The following is a 24,215-nucleotide window of genomic DNA, read 5'->3' as shown; positions in this document are numbered from 1 at the left end:
GCCAGCTCAGCGGTCCCGCCCCTTCCGCGAGCGGCACTGGGCGGAGCTACGTGCCCGGCGAGTCCGCTGACGGCCGTGGGGCGGGGCTCCAGGTGCAGCTAGGCCGGGGTCGGGGGTCCGCGGCCGCCGGAACCCCGTGGCTTGTGGTCTGGTCCCGCTTCCCTCCCTGTGTCCCCGTCCAGGCAGACAGACAGTCGGCGCTGAGGTGATGCCGCGTGCGCGACAGGTCGGCCATAATCCAGGGACTGCGGGGGTACAGGGCCGGCTGCGGCCCGAGGGGACCGGAAGGCCTCGGCCCCCCTTCCGGTCCCCGCAGCACCCCCGAGGGCCCACCGCGTCTTCCCGGCAGGTCAGTGCGCCCGGCCGCGGAGTCCCTCCCACGCCCTCGCGGCCCGCGGCGGCCCAAGGTTTAGTCAGGTCCCTCCCCTCGTCACTTCTGGGAAGGAGGCGCCTTGCGTTAGTGGGATGCTGAGCCCTCTCATGACTGGACCGGTTAGTGCCTCCGCCCTGAGCCCGGGAGGAGACGCATGACACCACGCTCTCCAGTCGTATTTTCCAGAGAGAGTCCTGCCAAATTCGGAATCTGGCTTGTCTGTGCTGAGAGTTTGCAACATCCAACTTCCGTGTATGAGGAAGAGTAAAATTAATGTATGGAGACTGCCCGTTGTTTTTTATTTTTTTTTTTAGATTTATTTATGATAGACATAGAGAGAGAGAGAGGCAGAGACACAGGAGGAGGGAGAAGCAGGCTCCATGCCGGGAGCCCGATGTGGGACACGCCCCGAGCACAAGGCAGACACTCGACCGCTGACCCACCCAGGTGCCCCGAGACTAACCGTTTTTAATGAGGCCAGTTCTGTTCTCTTACTCCTCTCCAAAGTCATCTTAAATCTCAGATCTGAGAAGAAAAAAGCAGTCATGACTTTTTTTTTTTGGTGTTCCTCATTAAAGTAAGAATTACGTCAGGCTACATAATCTGCACTTGAAGTCAAAGATCTTTTTCAAATACGTCACGAGGAACGTGATTAGGAGTTTATAAAGGCACATTAAAATACCTCATAGATGGTTTTTCATTTATTTACGTTTTATTTATTTAAGTAATCTTTGCGCACATCATGGGGCTCTAGCTCACCACCAGGAGATCAAGGGCCTCATGCTCTTCTGAATGAGCCAGCCAGGCACCCCGAGATGATGGTTTTCTTCACAGGATCATGGCAACTTTAAGAAAGCTGTTGAAGGTTGATTAGACAGTTTGCTCTAGATTGTCGAAAGTATGATATGATACGTAGGTGTCGTACATTCTAAGCAGGTAAATTCATTTGTCGAACGAATATTTAGTGCCGATCGTGTGTTAGACTTTATCCTAGAGGCCACGATGCAAAATGGATTAAGACCCAATTCCTTCTTCCAAAGCTCACAGGCTAGTAGGAAAGATAAGTGAACAAGTAATTGCATTTACATGGGACAAATACTGTGCTATAGTAATCTTTTTGAACTTGGCATACACATAGATTTAAATTACCTATTACAGTTAAGTTGTAATAAAAACCACTTTTCTATTATTCTTCCCTTTGTTTTGAATTAAACATTTTTCCACCTGGTGTTCACTTTACATTCTTCATTAGTATTTTGATAGTAATCATAATCTTTGAAATAGTACAATCTCAGAAATTAAATCATAATATCAATACTAGCTAGAATGGACCTTTGGACCTAGGACTGCAGTTCTCAAAAGGTACTGACCATCCCTGAGACCCTTTCAGGACACCCAGGAAGTCAAAACATTGTCATAATAGTACTAACATTTTATTTGCTTTTTTACTCTCCTCTTCTCACAAGTACACAGTGGAATTTTCCAGAGGCTGTATGACACTTGATATGATGACAGATTAATACAGATATTATAGATTCATAAAAATGTAAAGCAATACCAGTCTTCTTATTAATTTTTAATTTGGAAATACAGCATTTTTCATAATATGTGGTTAATGTTAACATGTCATGAATTTATTATCATCAACGTTAAGGAATGCATTTTTTACAATTTGTCAATTTTCATTTCAAATAAGGTAAATACCAATAGCTGTTCAACATGATAAAATATTTTGGGGCCTCCAGATTTTGAATGTGTTAAGGAGTCCTGAGAACAAAAAGTTTGAGAACTGCTTGATGTAGACCAATTATTTTCAAATTATGTTTCCTGGAGCTCTCAGTTTCTGTGCTGGTGTGTCACTCAAGAAAGAGAATGAGTCGATGAGTGGAAGGTTAAAACAGACGGAGGTGGGGGAGCTCTGGATCTCCTACGAATATTTCCCCTTTCCTCCACATCAGAGCAGTTCTACTTTTATGTTTAGTCTGCTTTATATATCAATTTTTTGTGTAGGATTTCAATTTATATATGGGATCCTCTTAAAACTTAAAAAAAAAAAAAACCACATTGATTCATTCATTGACTAAGTATTTCTCTCCAAATGTTTCCTACATACTAGTCACTAGGAATACAATTGAGTAAAGAACGATACATTCTCTTTCCCTTCCTTCATAAACTTTACTCTTTGGGGAAACATCAATCGCACAGATAAATGTAAATTACAACTTTATTAAGGTGGGATATATATACTCTTATGAGAATATACAATAGGAGTATTTTACATAGTAGGTAGGGATGCTTCCTCAAGTTGTGATAATTGAGCTTCTAAAGGAAATATGAGAATTAGCTAGGGAAAATGAGGAGAGTAGATACAGGAATAAAATGAGTGAATGTGAGAAGAGCAATTCAGAGATAATTACAGTAATTAAGAATTAGAAATAGCATGTCCAGGGTACTAGCCATGGAGATTCAGAGAAATGAACAGATTCAAGAGATTTGATATAACTAAGTTAAACTACTGAATAAATCTTGTAAATTTTCTCCGTTTCAATATTATCCAGTATCTTTTAAAATTTTAGTAGTCCTGCAAAATACTCAGGATGCTTTTTTAAAGATTTTATTTATTTGGGGGAGAGAGAGAGTGCACATGCTCAAGAGCGGGGCAGTGGGGAGGTGGTATGAGGAGCCAGGGCAGGAGCAGAGGGAGAGGGAGGGGGAAAGAGTCTCAAGCAGACTCCATGCTGAGCATGATGTGGAGTTCTATCTTTCAAATCTGAGATAATAACCCTGAGATCAAGACCTGAGCTGAGGGCAGCCCCAGTGGCACAGCGGTTTAGTGCCACCTTCAGCCCCGGGGTGGGATCCTGGAGTCCTGGGATCAAGTCCCATGTCAGGCTCCCTGCATGGAGTCTGCTTCTCCCTCTGCCTGTGCCTCTCTCTATGTCTCTCATGCATAAATAAATAAAATCTTAAAAAAAAAAAAAGAAACATACTTGACTAAGCCACCCAGGCACTTCAATACTCAGGTTACTTTTAAAAGAATCAAGGTCACTAATTTATATGGCATTTTCTGTTTGGAATTCAGAATATCCCAACATAGGCCAACATGTCCTGTTTCTAACTCTGGACTTCAGCTTTAGCAAAAGTATGAAATGAAGTGGATTTGAGTTATCTTGACTAATCACCATAAGGGCCTGCCCCCATACAACAGTCCAGTTTACTCTGGAGAATTTTATCCCTGGTTAATGGACCATAGTAAGGTTTTACTTGGATGAAAGGTAAGCTTTTCTTTTGTAAAATGGGTATATCATTCATATCTTAGGCTTAATGATTTTGGGAAAGGGTACCTGTGGAAATTGAGGAGCTGGAAATTTATTTCCTTAAATACATCTGTGTAAGACAAAAACTAAAATATAGTGTCAGAAATTGACAGTTTGCAGTCTTGCAAATTCTCTTGTAGTTCCTGCATTGTGATCTTGCTGTCACTTTACCCCAAAATTGTATTAAATAGAGGTAATTTCGAATGTGGAGTAGAGATTCTACTTGGTTTGTTCATTGAGGGAGCCAAGTAGGTTTAGGTGAAAACGGTACAAATTAAGACTTAGATCTTCTTTTGCTTCTTTGTGTATTTTGGCCAAATAGAGTGAAAGGAATTAAGTGATACCAACAGTATGGTTAGTTATGCAAGTGACTGAAGTGAGAGGGATACATATGAACCTTTGTTAGGGGAGAGCATGAAGATTGCTTTGCATTGCACTTTTTTTTTCTTTGTATGTCTGAAAGGAAAAACTGTGCCAGACCATACATAGTTTTCCAAAATTCTTTTAGGAATATACAAACAATAAAGTTAGAAATTCCAGGTCTAAGAGCACCTGGGTGGCTCAGTGAGTTAAGCATCTGCCTTCAGCTTAGGTCATGATCCCGGGATCCTGGGATGGAGCCTCACATAAGGGAGTGAGTCTTGCAAGGAGCCTGATGTGGGACTCGATCCCGGACCCCAGGATCAGGTCCTGAGCCAAAGACAGATGCTCAACCACTGAGCCACCCATGCATCCCCCTGCCTCCCTTCTTGATGCACAGCTCATCTTCCACATAGCAGCCAGAGTGAGATTTTAAGTTCATAAATCATACATTGCTCACCCTCTATTCCAAGGGCTTTTGTACTCATAATAAACCCTGAAGTCCTTATTTTGGATTTCAAGATCCTATAAGATATAGACCCTACTGCTTTTGCTTTAGAGACAGACGGGGGGTGGGGGGGTAGGGAGGAGAGAGAGAGAGAGAGAGAAAACGTGATTTGGGAGAGGGGCAGAGCGGGAAGGAGAAGGCCAGGCAGACTGCATACTGAGGAGGCCCAAGGCAGGGCTCAGTCTCACAACCCTGAAATCATGACCTGAGCCAAAATCAACAGTTGGATGCTTAAGTGACTGAGCCCCCCAGGCGCACCTGTAGACCTTACTTCAGATCTCAACTTGTACAGGTCATTTGGCCTTATTCTGGTTCCTTGAAAATGCCAATGATGCCTCAGTCTTTGCACTTTTTTTCTCTTGGAAAACCACCCAGAATCTTGCATAGCTGCATCATTCGGGTCTCACCCCAAATATCATCTCTCTCTTTTAAAAGATTTTATTTAGGGACACCTGGATGGCTCAGCGGTTGAGCACCTGCCTTCGGCTCAGGGCGTGATCCTGGAGTTCTGGGATCGAGTCCCGCATCAGGCTCCCTGCATGGAGTCTGCTTCTCCCTCTGCCTATGTCTCTGCCTCTCTCTTTCTGTGTCTCTCATGAATAAATACAATCTTAAAAGAAATTTAAACAAATTTTTAAAAATAAAAGATTTTATTTGAGAGTGAGAGAGAGTGGGGTGGGGAGGGGCAGAAGGAGAGGAAGAAGCAGACTGCCTGCTGAGCAGAGAGACAGCCACCGGACTCCATCCCAGGACCCTGGGATGATGACCTGAGCCGAAGGCAGACGCTTAACCTCCTGAGAAACCCAGGCACCCTCCAAATATCATCTCTTCAGAAAGCTCTTTCACCATGATTATATCTTAATTTCTCTTTAGCAATTAGTCCCTGAAATATTAGCTTGTTAGCTTTTGTATTTGGCCCTTGTAAATACAATATAAACTTCTTGAGCACAGGGACTAAAAACAAATGGCCTTACCACCACAAGAATTCGTGTTTCCTGAAGACCATTAAGTCTATTATGTGAAGAATGAATATTCATCCTATTAACAATTGTGATCCAAGTCCTTACTAAGTAATAATCCCACCTTTATTCCTTATTATGACAGTGGTGTTTTTGTTTCCTTGGCATGTTTTTTTCCTTGCTTGCTTTTTTTCTTTTTTCTTTCTTTTCTTCCTCTTCCTCCCTCCCTCCCTCCCTCCCTCCCTCCCTCCCTCTCTTCCTTTCCTTATTTTTTTTTTAACAAACAGTTGTTTTAAGATTTTATTTATTCATGAGAGAACAGAAAGAGAGGCAGAGAGACAGGCAGAGAGAGGAGAAGCAGGCTCCATGCAAGGAGCCCGATGCAGGACTTGATCCTGGGAATCTGGGATCATGCCCTGAGCGAAAGGCAGATGCTCAACCACTGAGCCACCCAGGCATCCCCGTTCTTATTTTTAACAGAGCTTTCTCATGAACTGAACAGGCTTATTTTATGGCCAACCATGAAGAATGACATTTCCCTTCCTCATCCCCCCAAGAAAAAAATTGAGAGGGATGTCTGGGTGGCTCAGTAGTTGAGCGTCTGGCCTTTAGTCCGGGGTGTGACCCTGGAGTCCTGGGATCGAGTCCTGCATCAGGCTCCCTGCATGGAGCCTGCTTCCCCCTTTGCCTGTGTCTCTGCTTCTCTCTCTGTGTCTCTCATGAATAAATAAATAAAATAAAATCTTAAAAAAAAAAAAAGAAAAAATTGAGAAAATAAAAATGGATTATTTTTAAGCATCAGGAAAAACTCTGAAATAACACTATTAAAAGTAACTCTACTGCAGAAGAATTTAAGGTTTCACTTAGTTCCCTACCCATATATGGAAATCAGCTAATATAAATATAATTAAATTTTTTATAATAATTTTTGCTTTTGTTTTTTCATCTCTAGAACTAAAAACACAAGGTTTAGCTTTTTTTTTTTTTTTTTTTTTAAGACTTATTTTAGAAAGAGAGAGAGCGTAAGGGGGTGGGCAGAGGGAGAGGGAGAGAAAGAATCTCCAGCAGGCCACACGCTGAGCCCAGAGCCGAGGTGGGGCTTAATGGGGCCCAATGCAGGGGCCCAATGCACAGGTTGATCTCACCACCCTGAGATCACGACCTGAGCAGAAATCAGGAGTCAGGCATTTAACCAACTGAGCTACCCAAGTGCCCCAGGTTTAGCATTCTTAATACCAGTGGTTCTTACCCTTAGCACCTATAGATGCCTAAGTCAAACCCTATACCAGAACCTCTGAAGTGTGGGACCGAAGTATCAGGTTTTTATTTTATTTTAAAGATTTTATTTATTTATTCATAGAGACACACACAGAGAGAGAGGCAGAGACATAGGCAGAGGGAGAAGCAGGCTCCATGCAGAGAGCCCGACGTGGGACTTGATCCAGGGTCTCCAGGATCACGCCCTGGGCTTCAGGCGGCGCTAAACCACTGCGCCACCAGGGCTGCCCAGGTTTTTATTTTATTTATTATTTTTTAAAGATTTTATTTATTTACTCATGAGAGACACAAAGAGAGAGAGGCAGAAACGCAGGCAGAGGGAGAAGCAGGCTCCATGCAGGGAGCCTGATGTGGGACTTGATCCTGGGTCTCCAGGTTCAGGCCCTAAGCTGAAGGCAGGTGCTGAACCTCTGAGCCACTTGGGCTGCCCAGTACCAGGTTTTTAAAGCTTTCAAAGGGCAGCCAAAGTTGAGAGCTGTTAGCCTAATAGTTTGCTCTTTAGCTTTTATTGCATGGGTTTATTTACCTATTAGTCAAAATGTATTTGCTTTCCAGTTTACCTTTCAAGGATTTTAAAATCTTGATTGGAAACTGTGATATTCTATGTTTTAATCTTTAATGTTTTTCTCATGCCAAGCTCTGACCTAAAGGTGCCATTGTCCATTCTTAGTAGGGTGAATTCTTTGCAATGGAAATTCAGTGGAACTGCCCCAAATAAATATCCTGTTTCCATACAACTTCAGGTTTTGAAAAGGGAGAGTGTGTGTGTGTGTGTGTGTGTGTGTGTGGGTGTGTATGTGTATGTGCATGTGTTATTGGAACAGTGGGGGCCTTTACATAATAGTATTTATTTAGGACTTTACAAAGCATTTTTACAGACATTTCATTTGATCTTTTTACTTTAGCTCTATGTAAAGTGCTATCATATTTAAATGAGGAAAAGAGTCACATAACTAGTTTTCCCTTAATGTAGGCCGCTCAAGATACCATTAGTCATTTAGTTATCAAAAACTAACATTCACATAGTTTCATAAGAAGGGAATGTGTTGTAACATACTGAATGAATATAGTAGAAATGATAACCCAGGGCACTTGGGTAGTTCAGTCAGTTATGCGCTGGCTCTTGGTTTCAGCTCAGGTCATGATCCCAGGGTTGTGAAATCAAGCCCTATGTAGGGGGTCCGCACTCAGCATGGTGTCTGCTGGAGATTCTCTCTCTCCCATTCCCTCTGCCCCTCCTTCCATTCTCTCTTGGTCATGCTTGTGCTCTCTCAAATAAAATCTTAAAAAAGAGGAAAAAAATGATAACCCAGCTCTCTTTTAAGCCAGCTATTAAAGAGATTTGCAAAAATGTAAAACAGTGCCATTCTTATCACTGAATTTTCATTTTGGAAATTGGTTATTTTTTTCATAAAAACCTTTATGTTAGCATGTAGTGGGCTTACTGTTATTTTAAAATACTTAATACTTTTAAATGTTCTGTTTTAATTTTGGGTACAGTATAGATAGATGATAAATAGATAGGTAGACAGATAGACAGATAGATGATAGATAGATATAACAATGCATATGAACAAAAATTCTTTGGGGTCCCCAAATCAGAAAGTTTGAGAATCACTATAAGCTATATGCAATCTTTTAGCTGTAAGAAAGCTAAAAATCTGAATGAATTCTTTACCTTAACATTAAGCCCAACTCACACAAAGCTACTTGAGGACTTCTTCCCCAAGGCTAAACACTATTAGCAATACTAAATATTTTTATTGCACATGAGACAATCACTCAAATTAAAATAGAAGTTTGAGAACTGAACAAAAATTACAGATAAGTGATAGAGAACACCAATTGTCAGCTTTCTTCAACAGAAACATCCTTTCAATATCTGATACTTTTGTAGATTAGCATTGGAATTTATGACAAGATTATTATTATTTTTGAATTTATTTATTCATGAGAGACAGAGACAGAGAGGCAGAGGGAGAAGCAGGCTCCATGCAAGAAGCCCGATGCGGGACTCGATCCCGACCTGGGATCATGCCTTGAGCCAAAGGCAGATGCTCAACCGCTGAGCCACCCAGGGGTCCCACAAGATTATTTTTATTACAAGTATATTACAATTAGTCAAGCTTAACTGTTGCCAGTTTATACCTATTTATGTGACTTTTGAGTTCTTAAAATATTATGACACAATGAATTCTTTGGATGTTGTGGAGAGAGAAAATTAATCTCTGTTCTTCAATGGAGAAATTATAATTTTCAATTATACTTTAAGCTTTAAGCCTTGTATTTTCTGATTTAGCTTTGGCTAATGGAAATCATGCTTGAAGCTTGAGAACACCAGCTTTCAGTAGGCCGTGGTTAGTGAAACCCTCTGGGAAAGAGGATGTTGACAGAGGTACGACGATGTGAGAACAGAGTAAAATGTAGTTTTTAAGAAAAGGGTTTTAGATTAAAATGGAAGGCTAAGCAAATTTGCAAGGATATAAATATTAATCCATTTGTTGGGAATGTAGGCTCTGATATCAGATTTGTATCTGTTCTGTATGTTGTCACCACAAAATTCTACTTGCTGGATTAATTGTAAGGAATCCCCTTTAAGACACCCAGACTTCCAGTTTAATGTTTATATACTAGTTATCAGGGAAAGCTGCATTCAGGCCCGGGTCTGTAATGCCTTTTTAATGTACAATGCCTCTTCCTTTGGCACTGAATTAATGAGTGACTATATAACAGATTCATTTTTTTTAAAGATATTTATGTATTTATTTATTTATTGGTGGGGGGGGGGATGGGTTGGGGAGGCTGAGGGAGAAAAAGAATCCTAAGCTGGCTCCATGCCCAGCATGGAGGAGCCCCATGGGGCTGGATTTCACAATCCCAAAATCATGACCTGAGCCAAAATCAAGAGTTGGACACTCAAATGACTGAGCCACCCAGGCACCCCAACAGATTCATTTCTTTAAAAACAACATGGAGAGTGTCTGGGTAGCTCAGCTGGTTAAGTGTCTGCCTGCGGGTTGGTCATGATCTCAGGGTCCTGGGACAGAGCTTCACAGCAGGCTCCCTGATCTGCGGGGCATCTGCTCCTCCTTCTCACTCTGCCTGCCACACCCCCTGCTTCTGCTCTGTCAAATAAATAAAATGTTTCAAAAAAAAATTTAAAAATGTGTATGGTACTTAAGAGATGGCTCTTTGTATAAAAAATGTTAATTATCACGATTAAAAATAAAAAACAACATAGAAGACTTATTCCATGATGCTGAATCTGCTATGTAGTATTCGTGTTTGTTTGTTTTTAAGGATTTTATTTATTTATTCATGAAAGACACAGAGAGACAAAGGCAGAGACGTAGGCAGAGGGAGAAGCAGGCTCCAGGCAGGGGGCCTGATGTGGGACTTGATCCTGAGACTGAGGCTCACGCCCTGAGCCAGAGGCAGGTGCTCACCTGCTGAGCCACCCAGGCGTCCCTTGTGCTCTTTAATTCGCTCAGTTCTTCAAAATAAATAAAAACAATGCAATTCAAATCCATTCATCATGAACACATAGCCTGTTTGAGCTTATGAGCAGTATAGGAACCAGATATTTTAAAGTAAGGCCTCTGGTATTACAGGGATTCTAAGTATTTTTTTCTCATTCCCATATTTCCTAGAAATAAGCAGTTTTGTACAAGGAAATATGCTTTTCCTTTTCTTTAGATTTTATTTATTTGACAGAGACCATAAGCAGAGGGATCAGGAGAAGGAGAAGCAAGCTCCCTGCTGAACAGGACCCTGGGATCATAACCTGAACCAAAGGCTGATGTTTAACTGACTTAGCCATCCAACCCCCGCCCCTTGCTTTAAGACTTATTTTATTTTTTAAAGATTTTATTTATTTATGAGCGACAGGGTGGGGGAGGGGCAGAGACACAGGCAGAGGGAGAAGCAGGCTCCATGCAGGGAGCCCAACGTGGGACTTGATCCCAGGTCTCCAGGATCACGCCCTGGGCTGCAGGTGGCGCTAAACCGCTGTGACACCAGGGCTGCCCAGACTTATTTATTTTAGAGGGAGAGTAGGGGGAGGGGCAGAGGGAGAAGGAAAGAGAGAGAATCCCAAGCAAACTCCCCACTAAGTGAGGAGCCCAACGCATGGCTTAATCCCCACAACCTTGAGATCATGACCTGAGCCCAAATCAAGAGTTGGATGTCCAACTGACTGAGCCACCCAGGTACCCTGGGAATATTCTTTTTTGATATGAAAATTATTTTTAAAACTACACATGCTATTTTTCATCTTACATATTCCCTGCTTCCCAAACACCTCCTCCCACCTCCCTTTCAAGAGACATCTTAGTTTGGCATCTGATGGTTGAAAATGTTTTCTGTAAGGGCACCTGAGTGCACCTGAGTCTTCACTCAGCAGGGAGTCTGCTTGTCCCTCTTCCTCTCCCTCTGCCCTTAACCCTGCTCCTGCTCTCTCTCAAATAAATGAATATGTTAAAAAATATTTTCTGTATAATTATGATTAACACCCATTCTAAAGCAGAAATAGTTAAGCAAAAAGTAAATACAAACACTGTTGAAATGTTTATTGAAGCAACATAGCCCATTTGTTTGAGAATAGATATGTATGCAAAGTTAAGTTCCCCAGGGGAAAAGATCACATTGATAACTCCAGTTTCTAAAAATCTGAGCATCACATAATCACAGGTAGTGTTTATGAACTTTTTAGTGGGGAAAAAAATCAACTCTATAAACAGATTTGGAACTGAGACAACTATCAAATGAAATGGCAGGAAGCAAAAAAAAAAAAACTTGTTTTATTAGAATTCTTTCTGAGAGGAAAACTAATATTGCAAAAACATTTAATGAAAACTTAGTTTTATGGGAGTTCAGATATCTATTGACATATAAATGAAAAACTTTAGCCTAAAATCATTATTTCCAGTAAATTATGTATTTCACAAATTTTGCTAAAGAATACTTAAGTATCACATAGACACTGACATCATAACCATGCCAGAGCAATTTTACCATTTTTACATGTATATGAGAATTAATGATCTTTAGTATCTGGGTGCATTCCAGGTCATAGAACAAAAGCAAAGTTTTTACTTTTGTGTGTGTTCAGTAGTTACATGTCTTAACACTATTAGATATTATTCTCTCAAAGCAAATGTCCATTAATCCTGTATTCTAGGAAGAAATTAAAAAGAACTAAAGAAACATAATTGCAATCTAAGTTCCTAGAGATTCTCAGAATCCCTACTTCTGAATATTGGCCCCATTGCTATTACATAAATATTCTTCTTGTAACTTAAAGTTCTCTCTATGGAATGTTTTTAGTTAGGGGTAAAAAGTCTTACAAAGAAACTGTTTAAGAAGGGATGTAAGCATTTTACTAAGCAAAAGATGCTTGCTTCATTTCCCACAAAAGCCAAACAAAACAATACATTACTAATGTTTTCTATTTATTCATTAATAAAAAGTGCATAGTACAAGCCCTTTATCCCAGTCCAAGTACTCAGTAAAAGATTACAATAAACCCTGGATGGCACAGACATGATTTGTTTGGCATGATTTAAACATTTAAAAACAGCAATTAATATTCAGTACATCACATGACCACTTTCGCTTTTAACAAAGTAATCAGACATGACAACAAATACATCTGATTTTTCCTTTAGAAATATTATGTTAAGACTAAATCTACTATTACAACAACAAAAATTTAACCCATTATGTGTAAACTCTTCATTTCTCCTTCAAGTTGCTGTTTTATGTCTTAAGCTGATGAGCTGGTCAAATTTTAGCACTTTTATTTAGAGTGACAAATTCAGAGTGATCAATTTCCAAGCTTCCTTTGAAAATATGAGAAATCAGTAATTCTATAAACACTATCACATCACATACCACAATGACACTAAAAGTAACCAGGGAATAGCTGAACCTAATACTTTGGAAAATCTCTGCAAGTTATTTAAAAAATGACTTGCTGGCCATGGGATAGTGCTTAGATAGATACATGATAAAATCTTTTACTATACACAGTTCCAATGTTAACTTTTTCCATATGGAAAGCAAGAAAACATTTTGTATAAGGGACATTAAATGACTCTAAAACAATATAAACGTAATATTATTTGTGGAATATTTAAGAGCCAAAAGTGATTAAAATATGAAGCTTTATCTTTCTTTTTTCCAGATTTAAAAATGATTATAGCCACAGTTCAGGTGAATGTTTACAAGCCAAGTAATGAATATGAATGTGCTAAATAAAAAGGCCACATGTAGAAGCTTTAAGAATTAAATAGAATAATATAAGTTACTAGTTAGATTACCAGGAATACTTTATATGCAGTAGTACTCAGTCTTTCTCAGGAATGCAGAGAAATTTTACAAGCAAAAAACCCAAAACTAAGTATTTCTCTAGGAACTTTTGTTGCTAATTAGATGGTCCATATAGAAAAGGTTAATACACCAGAGATGTACTGTCAATTTAGTGTATGTGACAGAAATGAAGAACCAGGAATAAGAATCTAGATTTGTAGGTCTCTAGCTAACACTAGATATTCTGTTTCCATGTCAAGGCCAACTGGTTTCAACCAAAGCCAGTTCTCAATTATTTGTGAGCCACAGATTCAGTGAATGCATCAGTATCTCTGCCAGAGACTGGCTTTCTAGCAGCTTAGACAACAGAGTATTAGGATATATGTGCAAGCCTTCAAAGTCCTGGGGGCAAGGGCAGAAAAAGGAATGCTTATGGAGATTTAGCTCCATCAAATGCCATCCCTGCCCTTTCTGCATTAAATACTGGAATAGCTATAAAGCTGGGAAGGCTTCCAGTAGACCACAGCAAGACAAAACCTTAAATCTATGGTGCTCATTTATCCAAGTTTTCACTTACCTTGTTATGATCTCTCAATTAGCACAACTAATTAAGAGTAGGTTATATTATGTCAAGAAGTTGAGCACAAAGCTAAGATGCACAGAAGGAACGCAAGCAGTCAATATTGGATTATATAATGAAATGAAGCCCTTAAAAAGTGTATGGCCTAAAATGTAATCATAATAAAGGGGAAAAAATACCCTAGGAGCGTCACACAATTGTATCAGAGACTCTATTAAACAGTACAATGATATAGAGAAGTTTATTAGTTCATACAAGTAATTTCTCAGATCGATACAGTGAAAAGCTAGACTGATCTGGGGGGAAAATCCTTACATGATAGCAAAATATCTTCTAGTCCCCATAAACCATCTGTAATCACTTGCTAAGAAAAAAATTCCATAACCACATAGGTCATGCAGACTTGTTTCTTATGCCATGTGTATTCATTTTCTTTCAAAGTGAGCAAAACAATGCAACCTTTTACTTTTTATACATTTCAAAATTTTACTTTTATTAATGGAGCTCCCCACCCCAATCCATCTTTTTACTAAAGAAGAATGATATAAGGGGTGAGAAAAAGATCCTTGATTGCGTTTTCATTTTCCTCCTTTTCCCTTGGAGTAAACCAAGAATTCATCAAATATTTTCTAAAGTCAGAAGGATAACAAAAGACTCGATTTTTTCTTCACAGAAAAAAAACAGACTAAATAAGTAAATAGCATTCAAATGTCAGTTAACGAAATAGGCCCCCATTATAGCTTTAAGATAGTTCCATTTAACAGGGAAGTGTTAGAACAGAAAAGAAGGTTCCTGAGAGGCACCCATTTAACAAATAAATTATAGCTTAAATTATTACTGTATAGAATATACCTGGCAAAGGCAGAAAGAATTAACTTTTTCCCTCCTTTTGCAAACCTTGTAAGGCTATAATGGACTGTAAATCATCCACCATATTTAAATCACGTTTATTTAAAGTTCTCCTAATATTAGACATTTTTGTGGGAATAAAAAACTTAGTAAACAACTATTTCATTTCTTTTCCTCTCCTTTCCTAGCCACATAAGCCAGTTGTAGTGGATGACACAGATTTGTAAAATATTCCAAAGGCTGCCACAGTCCTAAGAACTAGAAAAAACTGCCACCCACAAATAAACATCAAGGTAAATGTAAATACAGTGTGGTTCTAATTTTTTTTTCATACAATCTCAGACAACCCCAAGTAACTTTATAAATACCTTATGAAAAAAAGCAATTTTAAAACCTATCAAAACTATTTAAAATATTTAAAGGCAGAGATCTCAAATTTCCTTCAATCAGGCCAGAAATCATCACAAAAAATTATGATCACAGTTACAAATAGAATGAGTGGAATGTTTAAGTTTAGGATAACCAAAAAAGCCCATGTAACTTTTTTAATATAATTATTTACTCAAATATACTGTAAAAAGGAATGGTGACAACACAGGAAGCAAAAATAAGCTTGCAAGTGAAATTTCTAGAAGCTCATGGAAACAATACCATCCCATATTGCAGATGCAAAAGGAAAAACAGTCTAATGGGGTTAAGAGTACTCTGGTCATCTTCGTTCATTTGGTCGTGCAAGGTGTTAACTATTTTCACTTCCCGTATCACAAAGTTAGTCCACAGGAGGGGCTGGTGGATCTTGTCCCTGGCATTAGAAAGACAGAAATTATGGAACTGATTTCTTGAATCCCAGTGCAACCAATCTAACACACACAGTAAGAACTGAGCAGCGTGCCCCCACCCTCCAATCTCTAATCATATACCTATTGGGACTTTTCATGTTTTTGTACGAGGAACTTAGATTAATACTATAATTCACCAATGGTTGTCTCATTCCTCCCTGTAGCACAGAAGAAAAGACAATTGTGTAACAGTAATAGGACTTGGAAGAAACTGCTCTCCCTCACAGCACCACAGGTGACATTTAAACCAACAAAGCATCTCTCCTGCTTAAGGTGACTGGGCACACGCTATAATCAAAGTGAAGGCAGAGACTTTTGCTTCTCACTACAGAATGTCAATGAGGAAAGCATGTGGCTCCAGCTGCTACTGACAAGCATTCTATGACCACAAAGGGAACCCACTTTGAAATGAAGCTGATGATAGGAAGAAAGAAAGTAGGTTTTTGAGGATACTGTTAAGCAATCTAAACACTGACCCTACCTCTCTGGATTTTCTGATGTGAAAACCAATAAAGCCACTTGTTTAAACCAGGCGGAGCTGATCTTTTTTATTTGCAAGAGGAAGTATTTGAACTGGAAAGGAAAGATCAGAGCTTTTAGGAATCTTCAGGAAGATTTCATTTATTTATTTTACTCTGACATGCTATATGAGGCCCCAGTTGAGAGTGGTCAATTTTTCAGCTTGAAATTAGTCAGTATGTTTTCTTGCTTATTCTTAGAGCAATGGCTCTACTATCCTAGAACTACTGGCCTACAATGAAATAAGGTTTAGGGGCTGTCATCTTAAATTTCTGTTACTTTTAATGGCTTCTAGGCCAGCTTATTAAGTTGGATTTCTTTAGCTCCAAATGTTGAGGAAGTTTCTCTTTGATATTAAAGTAATAAAACTGTATGTAGAAAGTAAGAAAAAAAGATTGATGAGAAAGCATCTCATCAAGATAATATACAAGCTGTTTTATGGATACCTTTTCTTCAAGAGAAACAAAAAATAAATTTAGGCTTTTTATTGTGCTAATGATGCCTTCCTTCTTTCTTAAAGTCAGCATGGCTACATATCTAAATGTTTTATTCCTAAAAAAAAAAAAAAAACCAAGAAACCAAAAACAAAAACACTGGGCAATTATCAATCCACATCTGCTTTCTCCTACATAAGAAATTAGTTTAACTTCTAATTATTAACAAAACAAGATCATGGAAAAGAAGAAATTCTTTTAGGAATTCCACATGAAGGTTGGAGAAGGGAACTAGTGGGATAATTTGGTGTTCAACAAGTGAACTCATCATGTAAATAAATACCTTTAAAGAGGTAATATCCAAGTCAAATAGAAAAGGAGGGGGATCCCTGGGTGGCTAAGTGGTTTGGCGCCTGCCTTTGGCCCAGGGCGAGATCCTGGAGTCCCGGGATCAAGTCCCCCATCAGGCTCCAGGCATGGAGCCTGCTTCTCCCTCTGCCTGAGTCTCTGCCTCTCTCTCTCTCTCTCTCTCTCTCTCTCATAAATAAATAAATCTTTAAAAAAAAAATAGAAAAGGAAAAAATATAGATACTGGTTCTCAAAACGATTAAAATGAATCCTTCAATGAAGTTTCTGTTAAAGTCAGCACCAAAAACTCCCTATTGGGTCACTTTATTTATCATATTTTTTATCTAGAAGGTTTTAAAAATGGTAGTAATCATGACTATCAAGATTTACCAACATGAATGATCCTACTTCTCCTTTGTCAGTTCAGTTGATCTATTATGCTACAGAACTGGAAGAGCTTAAGAGAAACTGGATGGGGAAACAGGATTTCACCAGATAGGCTCACGGCCTCTGTTGCATTTAATAGCTAGAACAGAAGGTGAGAAACCAAAGTAGAGGGAAAAACACTTGAACTGTAGCTGACAAGAGAATTTAGGGAGCTGGAACCACGAGAAGGAGGGGGTCAACTGTGAGGAACTGGGGAGTAGAACACTGATATTTGAGAAATACTGCCGTGTATTATTATGAACTGGATCCTTTTTTTTATTAAGAAAGACCAGAATGCAGGTGAAGATTGGAATTTATTTTAAAATTCTTTTTGGGCTACTGGTCTGTGCTTTTCTCTGTATGTAACTCCATGAAGACTAAGCCATTTGGGGTGGCAAGATTTACGAGGACTGCCCTGGAAGAACTTATTCTGTGAGTTAAATCTTCCTTTTGCTAATTCTGGTATTTCAGTCGAAACAAACTCTCTCATTCCCAGGCCACACCCATCCCTTACCCAAATGAATTTCTAATACATAACACTTACATTATGAGGACTGGTTGGCTTGCCAGTTAGGTTGGATCCTCTTAGATTAGGAGGTCTCAGTAGAAACAAGATCACTGCAATAACCATCCAGGCCATCAAGATCATGGTAATACTGATGCCATTATCACCAGAGGGCCCTGGTACTAAAGACAAACAAAAAATATATTTGCAACAAAAACTGTAGCATGGTTATAATACTGTTAGATAATGTAAAAAGAAATTCTAATGTTTAAGTGCCAATTTCAAAAATTGTATTAAAATTTAAAAATTATATAAATAGGGGCACCTGGGTGGCTCAGTTGGTTAAGCAGCTGCCTTCGGCTCAGGTCATGATCCCAGGGTCCTGGGATCAAGCCCTGCATTGGGCATCCAGCTCAGCTGGGAGTCTGCCTCTCCCTCTCCTTCTACTCCTCTCCCCTGCTTGTGCTCTCCCTCTCAAATGAATAAATAAAATCTTTTTAAAGACTATAAATAATCTTAAAAAGTACAATTATGAAATATTACATTTTCAATTTCCCTTTCCTCTTGTGAGAAAATCTATATACTAAACAGTATAAAATAGTCATAGGACAAAACCTATTATATGAAGATTTTAATATTTTGGTGTGATCGAATTCTTTGAGAGTTTAGAAAAATTAAGAACTCTTTCTACTCTAAGAATCCAAGTACACTCTTAATTTTGCATATAATTTGGGAAGGTTCACAAACCCACAAAACCACCAATTCCTAGATATACTACAAAACCCAGGCTAAAACCACTTGATATACAATAAAAACACTCTACCTTCAGGAGAGGAAAATTCTGCATTTTAATTATAGAAGCAACATGAAAAAATAATAGAGCTTAAGGAAAAGGGACCATTTGGGCTGTATAATATATAAAGATCCCTTTCCTGATATTCTCAAACAGAGATAGTAATTTGGCTGCCTTTTTTTGTAAAAAGAAGTTGGATTCAGATATAGATATTCTAAAGTCTATGCATTTATCAAGAGAAAAAAAGTCAGGGCTATGTGTATTGATAGTAGTCTCTCCCAGCTCCTTAAGGCCATATCTTATTTAATCCATTGTAACAAGTACCTAGAACGATGCCTGGCCCACAATATGAGCTTAACAAATTTCTTTTTTCTTTTTTTTTTTTTTTTAATTTTTTTTTTTTCTTAACAAATTTCTGATAAAACAGACTTATAATTGATGTACATTAAAGAACTCAGTTGTCAAAAATGAAAATTATAGATTAGATTTCTTTTTTAAATTTTTATTTATTTATGATAGTCACACAGAGAGAAAGAGAGAGAGAGAGGCAGAGACATAGGCAGAGGGAGAAGCAGGCTCCATGCACCGGGAGCCCGATGTGGGATTCCATCTCGGGTCTCCAGGATCGTGCCCTGGGCCAAAGGCAGGCGCTAAACCGCTGCGCCACCCAGGGTTCCCTAGAGATTAGATTTCTAAAGTAAAACATAGTATATCTACGTGGTTACTAAAGTTCAGGACTATAACTGTTTTGGTTTCCTTGCCTGGAGAAAAAGTAAAAGAAATCCAGGCAAGATATTCAAATGAAGCTGATGTACTGCACTGGGGTATTTGGACCCAGATCTCACTCCCAAGAAGGGAAGGGATGGATAGCATTACTGAGGCCAAAGGGTTAGTGACCAAAGGGAACAGCAGTCAAGCAAATTGCTGGGTTGGCCCAATAGCAGGCTGGATAGGAATGGGGCCTCTTGCCCAAACCTCCATCACTTCCCCAGAAGCAGCTAACACAGGACTCCAGGTAATCGAAACTGCCCTATCACACAATGGGTTATCACACAATGCAATAGTACTTTTTCCCCTCTATATCCACATCCATTCCCTTCTTTGTTCTCTCCCATTATACTAAATTATAGTGCTCATTTTCCAAGACCATTCTCTCCTTTGTTTTCTATACCTTACCACTGCCTCATTTTTTTTCTTACACTTACCACTCCATACATGCTCGTTTTCCTCTTCCTGGCTTTTAAATCTTGGAATTTTCTTGGTCAATTTTAGGTTTCCTTCTCTTCTGGCTCTACACATGGTCATCCTCACCTGTGGTTTCATTTACCTTCTGTATGCAGACCACCTCTAAATTTATATATACTCAATCCCAACTCTTCCGAACTTCAGATCAAATACTCAACTGAATGTTTACATCAACAGTTGCCTATTTTTTTAATCTTCATACCAATAGTCTTAAACTGTAGTATACATTCCAGACATTCAGCAGCTTCTTAAAAATGCAGAGGACTAAGTTTACCTTGCAATTAAAATACTCAATATCCCAAACTAAAATCATGAAAATCTCTCCCAACCCCATCCTCTATGCCCCACCCAAATTGGGTCTCCATTCATCCAGCTGCCTAGGCCAGAAACTTAAGAAAACATCTATTGTTCTCTCTCAATGACCTTTTATTCACTCCATTATGAAGTTTTCTGTCAATTTTACTTTCTAAATATCACTCAAATCTATCTACTTTATTTTTATTTTTATTTTTTTTTGAGAGAGAGAGAGAAAGCACATGTGAATGGGGTGGAGGGAGGGGCAGAGGGAGGAGGAGAGAGAAGAACCTTAAGCAGGCTCCATTCTCAGGACAGATCTAATGTAGGACTTGATCTCATAATCCTGAGATCACAACCTGAGCTAAAATCAAGAGTCAGATGCTTAACTGACTGAGCCATCCAGAGGCCCCATCAAATTTATTTATACTGGCATTCCATACCTGCTCAAGCTAGCATCACTTCTTGTCTGATTTATTGTGATGGCCTCTTAACTCATCTCCCTATACCTATTCTTGCCGTCCCTAATTCTATCCTCTATGCTGCTCCAAGAATGATGTTTTTTTAAAAAAGCAAATACTATTTTTATTAGTAATACCTAAAATTTGAGTGGTTACTTTGAACCAGGCATAAGCTCTGTTAATCCTTTTCTTTTCTTTCTTTTTTTTTAAGTAGGCTACATGGGGCTTGAACTCACAACCCTGAGATCAGGACGTGAGCTGAGATCAACAGTTGGACTCTTAACCAACTAAGCCACCCAGGCACCCCAACTCTTAATCCTAGCAATTTATTTTATGGTAAGTACTATCATATTTTCATTTTATAGATGAGGAAACTAGGGAAAAGGGGGTTTAAATCCCAATGTCATACAGTTAGTATGTGGCCAAGCTGGGATTTTAATACAGCTGGTCTCATTCCAGAGCCTGTATTTTTAATCTTTAAACTTTGCCATGTCAGAATCTCTGACAATACCACAGAGTGAGATAGAACCCTGAAAGGTATTAGTCCTGTGAGTAGTACAATTGGAAAATACAGATTTAAAAGAGATATTTTTCCTTTTTAAAAAATATTTTATTTAAATTCAATTTGCCAACATATAACACTCAGTGCTCATCACATCAAGTCAAGTGTCCTTCTTAATGCCCATCACCCAGTAATCCCATCCCCCACCCACCACTCCTGCAACTCTGTTTGCTTCTCAGAGTTAAGAGTCTCTCATGGTTTAAAAGGGATTTTTGACGCATAAATTTATAACTAGGTAAAATCAGGTTATTTAAAGCAAGTCAAAGAAAGATAACTATGACTTCTATACATTATCATTTCTTTCTTTTTTTTTTTTTTTAAGATTTTTTATTTGTTCATGAGAAACACAGAGAGAGAGAGGCAGAGACAGAGGCAGAGGGAGAAGCAGGCTCCATGCAGGGAGCCCGATGTGGGACTCGATCCCAGGTCTCCAGGATCATGCCCCGGGCTGAAGGCAGGCGCTCAACCGCTGAGCCACCCAGGGATTCCCTACATTATCATTTCTTATAGTACCCCTCTCTTTCAGAAATAAAATGCTAGATTAATTGCATAGGCCAGAAGTACAACTCCAAATTATACAATTTGGAAAGTAGGTCTCTCTCCCTCTTTTTTAAGACTTTATTTTTTTAAGTAAACTCTACATCCAACACGGGACACAAACTCAAAACCCTGAGGATCAAGTGTCATATGCTCTACTGACTGAGAGAGCCAGGTGCCCCAGGTCTCTTATTTTTTGATACTCTTTGCACATAAAGTATTCTTTAGTTGAACCTCAGATCATCAGTTTACTAATTCACATCTTAGACAAAGCACCCCTAACAAAATGCCTACTCCCCTGTAAGACTCTCATATTGATGTTATGGTTTCTCAGTTCTCTTTAACTGTCTCCTAGCTTGGTTCTTTTTTTTTTTTTTTTTTAATTTTTATTTATTTATGATAGTCACAGAGAGAGAGAGAGGCGCAGAGACACAGGCAGAAGGAGAAGCAGGCTCCATGCACAGGGAGCCCGATGTGGGATTCGATCCCGGGTCTCCAGGATCGCGCCCTGGGCCAAAGGCAGGCGCCAAACCGCTGCGCCACCCAGGGATCCCTCCTAGCTTGGTTCTTATTGCTGCCTTTCCTTCCTGCATACCCTGCTTAGAATCCTGCTTGTAACACATCTGTTGACTAATCCAGTGACACAATCTCTACTGCCTACTGCTTCAACTTTGAACTCTTCAGCCTGGTCTTACCTCATATGATTTGGCCCTACTCATCATATTAACTCTTAATATTTCTCAGAAAAAGCATCCTCCTGCTCTAGTCAACCCCATTATCACCTTCTTTAGCCAGTGGTTCCCTGGCCTGACTATGCATCAGAATGGCATACGATGACATCAGTACCACAAATTGTATGGACCTTCACACCATCTAAATTCTGGAGCAGCTCAGGGATGCCATCAGGAACCAATGATATTTGTAAAGCTTACAAATATTAATGGGCACAATCACATGGGAGATATAAATCTGTTCTCTCATTGCCTGGAAATTATCTGCCTTCAGAGAGTAAACACTTTTTATTCTATGGTCTCGTAAGATGTCAAATCAGAAAAACATAAAAGGGCTCTATATATCCAAGTACAGCATTCTGTTTGCTTTAGGTTTAACTGTTTAGTTACAAGCAAATGTATTACAAATAGCTTGCCAAATGGAATATTCACAATGACGTTCTTAACTTAGCTGGATACCAGGAAGACGGAAGAGTAGACAGGGATGCTCCCAAAAGATTATTTCTATAAACTGATACAGGTTTCCAGGGGAAAAGTAGAAATAGAACAACAGTGAAAGTGGTGTATTAGCACCAGGAGGCTTTAACTCCACAATTTTGGGGTTGTAGAGAATAATTACATTATCCTCAGCTTGGCTACCTGTTTTCAAGTTGATGTACTCCAGAAGTAAGCTAGTGATAGAGCTGGTTTCCATACAACACTTTACCTGAAAGGCAATCTTTCAGAAGATTAAGCAGACTGGTGTCCTGCTCTAGAGAAGAAAACTGTGAGTGAACACCACAGTGAAGTAGAGGTTAGTTCAATATAAAGAATCATGCAGGGGATCCCTGGGTGGTGCAGCAGTTTAGCACCTGCCTTTGGCCCAGGGCGCAATCCTGGAGACCCAGGATCGAATCCTACGTCAGGCTCCCGGTGCATGGAGCCTGCTTCTCCCTCTGCCTATGTCTCTGCCTCTCTCTCTCTCTCTCTCTCACTGTGTTGCCTATCATAAATAAAAAAAAAAAAAAAAAAAGAATCATGCAGCAACTGAATCTGCTAATACATGGCAGCTAAATTCTGCTACCATACAAAGTAATGAGCTCCATATTCAATTAAATCATCTCAAATACATGCAACACACCATGGCAGGCACAATGGGTACTGTGACATAATAAGAAATATGTAATTGTTCTTCATTCCAGGTCCTGGCACAGAAATTCTAAAACCCTTGGAATTTCCTGAGAGATAGGAGAGAAATGTCATTTATTATTAATAATAAACCTGAGTTTATGCTAATGAGGTGACTTTGGTGGGCCCCTACAGAGCTTCAGGATAGGGCCTGGTTGCCAGAATTTGACCATATAATTAGAGAGCTAGAACTTTCAGCTCCACTCCCTAACCTCCAACCAGGAGAGGGGCTGGAGATAAAGTTAATCACCAATGGCCAATGATTTATTCATTCACGTCTACAGAATGGAACCTCCATAAAAACTAAACAATGGGGTTGAGTGAGCTTCCTAATTGGTGAATCCCTCAAGGTGCTGGGAAAGTGGCACACCCAGAGAAAAAGGGAAACTCTGCACCCCTCCACTACATACCATGCCCTGTGTAACCCTTCTATCTGATCATTCTTGTGTTGTAACCTTTATGATACATGGTAAGGTAAGTAAACTGGTTTCCTGAGTTCTGTGAGCCATTCTAGCAAATTATTTAACCTGAGAAGGTAATTGTGGGAACTCCAGATTAATATATATTTTATGAAAACAGTATAAACTCACCAGAGAAAATTTAGAATACAAAGAAAAGTAATTCTATCACCCACAGGAAACAACTGTATAAACCATTTAAAAACATGGCTTTCAGAAAGGATTTCCATCAAATGCTAAAAGAAGCAGGGGAGAAAAGCTGGCCAATATAAGTAAATATTTAAGCTCTAGAATTTTGTCTTTATAAAATTTAGATTAAAGAAATGAAATTTCACTCAAAGAAATGAGGTTTAAGGTGGGGCT

At 39.2% G+C, this 24,215-nt stretch overlaps 1 protein-coding gene and 1 long non-coding RNA gene across 14 annotated transcripts in view; one reads left to right on the top strand and one right to left on the bottom strand.

The window, feature by feature from the left end:
* Positions 1-40: 40 nt before the first annotated feature.
* LOC140621808 (uncharacterized) lies at positions 41-15,904 on the top strand. Of its 2 annotated transcripts, none has more exons than XR_012021547.1 (2): positions 41-349; positions 15,537-15,904. It is a non-coding gene; the product is annotated as an uncharacterized lncRNA (long non-coding RNA). The 2 variants fall into 2 exon arrangements; XR_012021546.1 differs by having other exon boundaries at positions 41-648.
* Positions 675-24,215, bottom strand: part of SMIM14 (small integral membrane protein 14) — a 95,153-nt gene continuing 71,612 nt past the window's right edge. For 5 of the 12 annotated variants that reach the window (XM_072807119.1, XM_072807144.1, XM_072807125.1 and 2 more), the window contains 2 exons: positions 17,644-17,786; positions 12,225-15,335 (listed from right to left, as the gene is read on the bottom strand). In XM_072807119.1, coding sequence (XP_072663220.1) covers positions 15,303-15,335; positions 17,644-17,786 — 176 coding nt within the window. In that variant the 3' untranslated portion in view covers positions 12,225-15,302. Of the gene's footprint in view, positions 899-1,061; positions 1,422-12,224; positions 15,336-15,853; positions 15,946-17,643; positions 17,787-24,215 lie in introns of those variants that run through there. The other 7 variants (XM_072807100.1, XM_072807106.1, XM_072807058.1 and 4 more) reach the window with 4 other exon arrangements.

Source organism: Canis lupus, chromosome 2 (genome assembly GCF_048164855.1).
Source record: "Canis lupus baileyi chromosome 2, mCanLup2.hap1, whole genome shotgun sequence".
Lineage (NCBI taxonomy): Eukaryota > Metazoa > Chordata > Mammalia > Carnivora > Canidae > Canis > Canis lupus.
Note: the sequence above shows the minus strand (reverse complement) of the source record. Positions and strands in the feature narration are given on the sequence as shown.